Source organism: Coregonus clupeaformis, unplaced genomic scaffold, assembly GCF_020615455.1.
Source record: "Coregonus clupeaformis isolate EN_2021a unplaced genomic scaffold, ASM2061545v1 scaf0170, whole genome shotgun sequence".
Classification (NCBI taxonomy): domain Eukaryota; kingdom Metazoa; phylum Chordata; class Actinopteri; order Salmoniformes; family Salmonidae; genus Coregonus; species Coregonus clupeaformis.
Genome location: NW_025533625.1, coordinates 537,501 through 547,500, shown reverse-complemented (window position 1 = coordinate 547,500; position 10,000 = coordinate 537,501). Strand labels below are relative to the sequence as shown.

The window sequence follows — 10,000 nt, the reverse complement described above, 5'->3', positions numbered from 1 at the left end:
AGGACAGAGAGCCTGACAGGTGATCTAATACTACGGATGGTATTTGGGTCCCTGTCGTAATGGACGTTAGTTATTGGGTGTCGTAAATACCGTCTAGGCTGGGTGGAGTGTCTCCCCACTGTTGAGGAGCTTGAGAGAGGGAGAGAGAGGGTGACACGCGCGGAATGTCTGGCAGTGCTGTACCAGCCGTGCACCGCAGACCGAGAGGCGTCACCATAGAATACGCCTCGCCTGTACACCCCCCTCTCCCTCTCCCCCCTCCCCCTCCCCCCATCCCCCCTCACCCCCTCCCCCCCCACCCCCGGGAGGGTAAGTGAGTCGTCCGGGTCAGTACTGGTCTATGATGACACTGAGAGGACACTGTGGATATACTATATACAGTGGGAAAAAAAAGTTTTTAGTCAGCCACCAATTGTGCAAGTTCTCCCACTTAAAAAGATGAGAGAGGCCTGTAATTTTCATCATAGGTACACGTCAACTATGACAGATAAATTGAGAAAAAAAAATCCAGAAAATCACATTGTAGGATTTTTAATGAATTTATTTGCAAATTATGGTGGAAAATAAGTATTTGGTCACCTACAAACAAGCAAGATTTCTGGCTCTCACAGACCTGTAACTTCTTCTTTAAGAGGCTCCTCTGTCCTCCACTCGTTATCTGTATTAATGGCACCTGTTTGAACTTGTTATCAGTATAAAAGACACCTGTCCACAACCTCAAACAGTCACACTCCAAACTCCACTATGGCCAAGACCAAAGAGCTGTCAAAGGACACCAGAAACCAAATTGTAGACCTGCACCAGGCTGGGAAGACTGAATCTGCAATAGGTAAGCAGCTTGGTTTGAAGAAATCAACTGTGGGAGCAATTATTAGGAAATGGAAGACATACAAGACCACTGATAATCTCCCTCGATCTGGGGCTCCACGCAAGATCTCACCCCGTGGGGTCAAAATGATCACAAGAACGGTGAGCAAAAATCCCAGAACCACACGGGGGACCTAGTGAATGACCTGCAGAGAGCTGGGACCAAAGTAACAAAGCCTACCATCAGTAACACACTACGCCGCCAGGGACTCAAATCCTGCAGTGCCAGACGTGTCCCCCTGCTTAAGCCAGACGTGTCCCCCTGCTTATGTCCAGGCCCGTCTGAAGTTTGCTAGAGTGCATTTGGATGATCCAGAAGAGGATTGGGAGAATGTCATATGGTCAGATGAAACCAAAATAGGACTTTTTTGGTAAAAACTCAACTCGTCGTGTTTGGAGGACAAATAATGCTGAGTTGCATCCAAAGAACACCATACCTATTGTGAAGCATGGGGGTGGAAACATCATGCTTTGGGGCTGTTTTTCTGCAAAGGGACCAGGACGTCTGATCCGTGTTAAGGAAAGAATGAATGGGGCCATGTATCGTGAGATTTTGAGTGAAAACCTCCTTCCATCAGCAAGGGCATTGAAGATGAAACGTGGCTGGGTCTTTCAGCATGACAATGATCCCAAACACACCGCCCGGGCAACGAAGGAGTGGCTTCGTAAGAAGCATTTCAAGGTCCTGGAGTGGCCTAGCCAGTCTCCAGGTCTCAACCCCATAGAAAATCTTTGGAGGGAGTTGAAAGTCTGTGTTGCCCAGCGACAGCCCCAAAACATCACTCCTCTAGAGGAGATCTGCATGGAGGAATGGGCCAAAATACCAGCAACAGTGTGTGAAAACCTTGTAAAGATTTACAGAAAACGTTTGACTTGTGTCATTGCCAACAAAGGGTATATAACAAAGTATTGAGAAACTTTTATTATTGACCAAATACTTATTTTAAACCATAATTTGCAAATAAATTCATAAAAATCCTACAATGTGATTTTCTGGATTTCTTTTTCTCATTTTGTCTGTCATAGTTGACGTGTACCTATGATGAAAATTACAGGCCTCTCTCATCTTTTTAAGTGGGAGAACTTGCACAATTGGTGGCTGACTAAATACTTTTTTCCCCCACTGTACATACTGAAGGACTTCTACTAACATGTCGTTTAAAACACACAGCTACTGCTTGATCAACTCGGTACATATTGATAGACATGAACCTGAATATGAAAATCAACCTCCCTTCCTCTTTTAATCAAAAAAAACCATCAGGTGATCTATTCTCTGAACACTAAGAATGAAGAGCAGGAGGCGGCCCTTCAGGCCATAAGCCACGCCCACCGGGAAGAGCTGAGGCGGGTTGCCGTGGAGATGTATCCCGATGGGGAGGAGTCCGTGCTTAGGACACGCCTCTTAGAGCTTCAGGGAACTCTAGCTCAGGTACCTGTCTGTCCGTCCGTCCATCCGTCCATCAGTCCGTCTACCACCCAGTCTGTTCCAATGTGGATCTCCACAGGTTATTAAACTGTGTCTCTGTACCTGCAGGTTCAGGCAGACTTCGAGAGCTACCGTGTCCAGGCAGAGGAGAGGGATCGTGGGGTAGAGGCAGAGCGGACGAGGGACTACGAGGAAAAGCTCCGGGCCCTGGAGCTGCAGAGACGGGAGGCCCGGGCCCAACTCAACGCGGCCCACGACGAGAGCCTCCGACTGGGTAGGGAACTGGAGAAGGCCGGGGAGGCCGCACAGTGCACGGAGGTCCGATGTGAGGAGCTACGGAAGAAAGGAGAAGAGGAGCGAGGGAAGTGGGAGGAGACTGAGAGAAGGACACTCCTCTCGGAGGAGGTGAAGACTCTGAGGAAATGGAAGGAGCAGGCGGAGGAAGAGAGGGAGGAAGCAGTGAGAGAGGAGAGGGAGAAGTGGGAGAGGCGGATAAAGGAGGTGACACAGGAGAAGGAGGAGGAGAAGAGGAGCATGGAGGAGGCGTACAGGGAGGAGAGACGGCAGTGGGAGGAGAGAGAGGAGGAGGAGAAGAGGAGCATGGAGGAGGCGTACAGGGAGGAGAGACGGCAGTGGGAGGAGAAGAGAGGGAGGAGTACGGTACTGAGAGAGAGAGTGAGGAAGGTGGAGGGAGAGATGGAGAGCAGTCTGCAGCAACTCAACGAGAGCAAGAGACACGCTGCCAAACTACAGGGCAGAATACAGGTAAACACCCTAACCCTAACAGGACAGAATACAGGTAGACACCCTAACCCTAACCCTACAGAATACAGGTAGACACCCTAACCCTAACAGGACAGAATACAGGTAGACACCCTAACCCTAACCCGACAGAATACAGGTAGACACCCTAACCCTAACAGGACAGAATACAGGTAGACACCCTAACCCTAACCCTACAGAATACAGGTAAACACCCTAACCCTAACAGGACAGAATACAGGTAAACACCCTAACCCTAACAGGACAGAATACAGGTAGACACCCTAACCCTAACCCTACAGAATACAGGTAGACACCCTAACCCTAACAGGACAGAATACAGGTAGACACCCTAACCCTAACCCGACAGAATACAGGTAGACACCCTAACCCTAACAGGACAGAATACAGGTAGACACCCTAACCCTAACCCTACAGAATACAGGTAAACACCCTAACCCTAACAGGACAGAATACAGGTAAACACCCTAACCCTAACAGGACAGAATACAGGTAGACACCCTAACCCTAACCGGACAGAATACAGGTAGACACCCTAACCCTAACAGGACAGAATACAGGTAAACACCCTAACCCTAACAGGACAGAATACAGGTAAACACCCTAACCCTAACAGGACAGAATACAGGTAGACACACAGTGGTTTTACTATCCTTGTGGGGACCAAAAACATTTATTCCCATTCAAAATCCTATTTGTCCTGACCCCTAACCACTAACCCTAAAACTAAACAGAAACCTAACCGTAACCCTAACCCCTAAGCCTAAACCTAACCCCTAAGCCTAAACCTAACCCCTAAACCTAAACCTAACCCCTAACCCTAACCCCTAAACCTAAACCTAACCCCTAACCCTAACCCCTAAGCCTAAACCTAACCCCTAAGCCTAAACCTAACCCCTGAGCCTAAAATAGCCTTTTTCCTTGTGGGGACCTGAAGTGTCCCCCTTGTTTTACTATCCTGGTGAGGACTTCTGGTCCCCACAGCGATAGTCAAACCACACACACACACCCACACACACACACACACACACCCACACACACACACACACAGGCCCTGGATGAATAGAGAGTGATTCCTAGTCTTTATATAGCCAGTGATGCTATCACATAGTTTCCTGGGTGTGTATTCAGCCCTGCTACTGGTGGTGTCCCTGTGTTAACCTCTCGCTGTCTCTGTCTCTGTCTCTGTCTCTGTCTCTGTCTCTGTCTCTGTCTCTGTCTCTGTCTCTGTCTCTGTCGCTGTCTCTGTCTCTGTCTCTGTCTCTGTCTCTACTCCTTCCATCTCTCCCTCTACTCTCTGTCTCTGTCGCTGTCTCTGTCTCTGTCTCTGTCTCTGTCTCTGTCGCTGTCTCTGTCTCTGTCTCTGTCTCTGTCTCTGTCTCTGTCTCTGTCTCTGTCTCTGTCTCTGTCTCTGTCTCTGTCTCTGTCTCTGTCTCTGCCTCTACTCCTTCCATCTCTCCCTCTACTCTCTGTCTCTGTCTCTACTCCTTCTACCTCTCCCTCTACTCGCTGTCTCTGTCTCTGTCTCGTCTCTGTCTCTGTCTCTGTCTCTGTCTCTGTCTCTGTCTCTGCCTCTACTCCTTCCATCTCTCCCTCTACTCTCTGTCTCTGTCTCTACTCCTTCTACCTCTCCCTCTACTCGCTGTCTCTGTCTCTGTCTCTGTCTCTGTCGCTGTCTCTCTCGCTGTCTCTGTCTCTGTCTCTGTCTCTGTCTCTGTCTCTGTCTCTGTCTCTGTCTCTGTCTCTGCCTCTACTCCTTCCATCTCTCCCTCTACTCTCTGTCTCTGTCTCTACTCCTTCTACCTCTCCCTCTACTCGCTGTCTCTGTCTCTGCCTCTACTCCTTCCATCTCTCCCTCTACTCTCTGTCTCTGTCTCTACTCCTTCTACCTCTCCCTCTACTCTCTGTCTCTGTCTCTACTCCTTCTACCTCTCCCTCTACTCTCTGTCTCTGTCTCTACTCCTTCTACCTCTCCCTCTACTCTCTGTCTCTGTCTCTACTCCTTCCATCTCTCCCTCTACTCGCTGTCTCTGTCTCTGTCTCTACTCCTTCTACCTCTCCCTCTACTCGCTGTCTCTGTCTCTGTCTCTGTCTCTGTCTCTGTCGCTGTCTCTGTCTCTACTCCTTCCATCTCTCCCTCTACTCGCTGTCTCTGCCTCTACTCCTTCCATCTCTCCCTCTACTCTCTGTCTCTGTCTCTGCCTCTACTCCTTCCACCTCTCCCTCTACTCGCTGTCTCTGTCTCTACTCCTTCCATCTCTCCCTCTACTCTCTGTCTCTGTCTCTACTCCTTCCATCTCTCCCTCTACTCTCTGTCTCTGTCTCTGTCTCTACTCCTTCCATCTCTCTCTCTACTCGCTGTCTCTGTCTCTACTCCTTCCATCTCTCCCTCTACTCTCTGTCTCTGTCTCTACTCCTTCCATCTCTCTCTCTACTCTCTGTCTCTGTCTCTGTCTCTACTCCTTCCATCTCTCTCTCTACTCGCTGTCTCTGTCTCTACTCCTTCCATCTCTCCCTCTACTCTCTGTCTCTGTCTCTGTCTCTACTCCTTCCATCTCTCCCTCTACTCTCTGTCTCTGCCTCTACTCCTTCCATCTCTCCCTCTACTCTCTGTCTCTGCCTCTACTCCTTCCATCTCTCCCTCTACTCTCTGTCTCTGCCTCTACTCCTTCCATCTCTCCCTCTACTCTCTGTCTCTGTCTCTACTCCTTCCATCTCTCCCTCTACTCTCTGTCTCTGTCTCTACTCCTTCCATCTCTCTCTCTACTCTCTGTCTCTGTCTCTGTCTCTACTCCTTCCATCTCTCTCTCTACTCGCTGTCTCTGTCTCTACTCCTTCCATCTCTCCCTCTACTCGCTGTCTCTGCCTCTACTCCTTCCATCTCTCCCTCTACTCTCTGTCTCTGTCTCTGCCTCTACTCCTTCCACCTCTCCCTCTACTCTCTGTCTCTGTCTCTGTCTCTACTCCTTCCATCTCTCCCTCTACTCTCTGTCTCTGTCTCTGTCTCTACTCCTTCCATCTCTCTCTCTACTCGCTGTCTCTGTCTCTACTCCTTCCATCTCTCCCTCTACTCTCTGTCTCTGTCTCTACTCCTTCCATCTCTCTCTCTACTCTCTGTCTCTGTCTCTGTCTCTACTCCTTCCATCTCTCTCTCTACTCGCTGTCTCTGTCTCTACTCCTTCCATCTCTCCCTCTACTCTCTGTCTCTGTCTCTGTCTCTACTCCTTCCATCTCTCCCTCTACTCTCTGTCTCTGCCTCTACTCCTTCCATCTCTCCCTCTACTCTCTGTCTCTGCCTCTACTCCTTCCATCTCTCCCTCTACTCTCTGTCTCTGCCTCTACTCCTTCCATCTCTCCCTCTACTCTCTGTCTCTGTCTCTGTCTCTACTCCTTCCATCTCTCCCTCTACTCTCTGTCTCTGTCTCTACTCCTTCCATCTCTCCCTCTACTCTCTGTCTCTGTCTCTGTCTCTACTCCTTCCATCTCTCCCTCTACTCTCTGTCTCTGTCTCTGTCTCTACTCCTTCCATCTCTCCCTCTACTCTCTGTCTCTGCCTCTACTCCTTCCATCTCTCCCTCTACTCTGTCTCTGTCTCTGTCTCTACTCCTTCCATCTCTCCCTCTACTCTCTGTCTCTGTCTCTGCCTCTACTCCTTCCATCTCTCCCTCTACTCTCTGTCTCTGTCTCTACTCCTTCCATCTCTCCCTCTACTCTCTGCCTCTGTCTCTGCCTCTACTCCTTCCATCTCTCTCTCTACTCTCTGTCTCTGTCTCTACTCCTTCCATCTCTCCCTCTACTCTCTGTCTCTGTCTCTGCCTCTACTCCTTCCATCTCTCCCTCTACTCTCTGTCTCTGTCTCTACTCCTTCCATCTCTCCCTCTACTCTCTGTCTCTGTCTCTGTCTCTACTCCTTCCATCTCTCCCTCTACTCTCTGTCTCTGCCTCTACTCCTTCCATCTCTCCCTCTACTCTCTGTCTCTGTCTCTACTCCTTCCATCTCTCCCTCTACTCTCTGCCTCTGTCTCTGCCTCTACTCCTTCCATCTCTCTCTCTACTCTCTGCCTCTACTCCTTCCACCTCTCCCTCTACTCTCTGTCTCTGTCTCTGCCTCTACTCCTTCCACCTCTCTCTCTACTCTCTGTCTCTGCCTCTACTCCTTCCATCTCTCCCTCTACTCTCTGTCTCTGTCTCTACTCCTTCCATCTCTCCCTCTACTCTCTGTCTCTGTCTCTGTCTCTACTCCTTCCATCTCTCCCTCTACTCTCTGTCTCTGTCTCTGTCTCTACTCCTTCCATCTCTCCCTCTACTCTCTGTCTCTGCCTCTACTCCTTCCATCTCTCCCTCTACTCTCTGTCTCTGCCTCTACTCCTTCCATCTCTCCCTCTACTCTCTGTCTCTGTCTCTGTCTCTACTCCTTCCATCTCTCCCTCTACTCTCTGTCTCTGTCTCTGCCTCTACTCCTTCCATCTCTCCCTCTACTCTCTGTCTCTGTCTCTACTCCTTCCATCTCTCCCTCTACTCTCTGCCTCTGTCTCTGCCTCTACTCCTTCCATCTCTCCCTCTACTCTCTGTCTCTGTCTCTACTCCTTCCATCTCTCCCTCTACTCTCTGTCTCTGTCTCTGTCTCTACTCCTTCCATCTCTCCCTCTACTCTCTGCCTCTGTCTCTGCCTCTACTCCTTCCATCTCTCCCTCTACTCTCTGTCTCTGTCTCTACTCCTTCCATCTCTCCCTCTACTCTCTGTCTCTGTCTCTACTCCTTCCATCTCTCCCTCTACTCTCTGTCTCTGTCTCTGTCTCTACTCCTTCCACCTCTCCCTCTACTCTCTGTCTCTGCCTCTACTCCTTCCATCTCTCCCTCTACTCTCTGTCTCTGTCTCTACTCCTTCCATCTCTCTCTCTACTCTCTCTCTCTGTCTCTGTCTCTACTCCTTCCATCTCTCTCTCTCTCTCTCTAGGATCTGGAGGATGAGTTGGAGTCGGGGAGGAGGCGTGTCTCAGAGGCAGAGGGCGGGGCTAAGAGGGCATGGGAGGAGTTAGTCGTGGCCAAAGAGAGACTACTGCTGCAGGAGGAGGAGCTGCAGACCAAATCAGGTAATCAATCAATTAATAAAACAATCAATCAATCAATCAATCAATCAACCAATCACTCAATCCATTAATCAATCAACCAATAAATCACTTATTCACTCAATCAAACTATAAATCAATCAACCAATCACTCAATCCATTAATCAATAAATCAACCAATCAATCAATAATTTAATCAATCAAGGAGTTTAAAATGTAATGTGTATGTGTGCGTCCTTCTGTGTGTGTGTGTGTGCTGTGTGTGTGTGTGTGTGCCGTGTGTGTGTGTGTGCCGTGTGTGTTTGTGTGTGTGCGTCCTTCTGTGTGTGTGTGTGTGTGTGTGCCGCGTGTCAGAGGAGCTGCTGAGTCGTGGTGTGTGTGAGGGGTGTGTTTGTGTTAACATGGAGGAGTTGAAAGGTCAGATGAACAAACTGCAGAGCAGGAACAGGGAGCTGGAGTTACAGAGCAGCGGGAGGAACAGCGACCACGCCAGGCAGATCCGACAGGTACACACACACTCACACACAACTCACAGGTACACACACACTCACACACAACTTTCCAACTTTGAACTTTTGAAATGAAAGCCAATAACGTTCCCCAACTTCCTGACCGTGTGTGTGTGTGTGTGCGCAGCATGCGGAGGCCCTGGCTAGTCTGCGTTCTGAGATGGTGAGGGCCCAGTCAGAGGAGCTCCGTAGAGAACGGAGACACGCAGAGGTGGAGAAGGAACGAATGCAGAAAGAGACGGAGGAAGAGAGAGACAGACTGCAGAAAGAGATGGAGGAAGAGAGAGACAGACTGCAGAAAGAGATGGAGGAAGAGAGAGACAGACTGCAGAAAGAAAGAGAGAAACACGAGGATGAACTGCGGGAGGAAAAGGAGAAAGAGAGAGAACGCCTGCAGAAAGCCACGGAAGAAGAGAGACAACGATCACTGAGAGAAAGACAGGAAGAGAGGGAACAACTGCAGAAAGAGATAGAAGAGGTGAAAGGAAGAGTGAGAACGCAGATGGAGGGAAACCAGGAGCTTGTGGAGGAGGAGAAGAAGAGAGGGATGGAGCAGGTGGAGGAGGAGAAGAAGAGAGGGATGGAGCAGGTGGAGGAGGAGAAGAAGAGATTGGCAGAGCAGGCGGAAGTAGAGAGGAACAGATTGAAGGATCAGGTGAAGAGAGCGATTGAAGAGGTGATGAGGAGACATGCAGCTGAACTCCACAACGCCCAGGAAGCACTGAGGAGGAACCAGGAGGTGACGAACACACACACACAGACACATTTGATTTGATTGATTAGGAGCCCCATTAGCCGACGCCAATAGAGACAGCTAGTCTTACTGGGGTCCGACACATAATGAGAAAGACGTTACAGACAAAGGACTTTAACATTTCAAAACATTAACACACACTGTTGTAGACGGACCCTCACAGACAACCACTGCGGTGTGTGTGTGTGTGTGTGTCAGCAGGCGTGTGTGCGTGTGCAGGAGGAGAGGAGGAGCGGTGAGGAGGTGTGTCGAAGGCTGGAGACCGAGAGGGAGGAGCTTGGAGAGCAGCTGCAGCAAGCAACCAATCAGGTGAGAGAGGCTTGACCTTGAAAGTCCACAGACTCTCCTTTGATACACAAACCACATACTGTACTGTCTCCCTGCCGCTGTGTGTGTGTGTGTGTGTGTGTGTGTGTGTGTGTGTGTGTGTGTGTGTATGTGTGTGTGTGTGTGTGTGTGTGTGTGTGTAGATCTGGCGTTTGGAGTGTGTTATGCAGAAGCAAAGTCAGGGGGGTGTGGCCTCTGAAACTCATCCCACCTGCGGAATCCACTGTTCCCACCTCCGAGAGGAACTACAGCACACACAGGT

The 10,000-nt window shown here is 49.9% G+C and overlaps 1 protein-coding gene across 1 annotated transcript in view; it reads left to right on the top strand.

The window, feature by feature from the left end:
• LOC121562754 (protein FAM184B) overlaps nt 1-10,000 on the top strand; it is a gene marked incomplete at its 3' end in the record, with an annotated part of 42,957 nt that overhangs the window by 7,988 nt on the left and 24,969 nt on the right. The window contains exons 2-8 of the mRNA XM_045213917.1: nt 2,132-2,299; nt 2,405-3,061; nt 8,037-8,172; nt 8,503-8,654; nt 8,785-9,396; nt 9,613-9,720; nt 9,882-9,998. Coding sequence (XP_045069852.1) covers nt 2,132-2,299; nt 2,405-3,061; nt 8,037-8,172; nt 8,503-8,654; nt 8,785-9,396; nt 9,613-9,720; nt 9,882-9,998 — 1,950 coding nt within the window. The remainder of the gene's footprint in view (nt 1-2,131; nt 2,300-2,404; nt 3,062-8,036; nt 8,173-8,502; nt 8,655-8,784; nt 9,397-9,612; nt 9,721-9,881; nt 9,999-10,000) is intronic.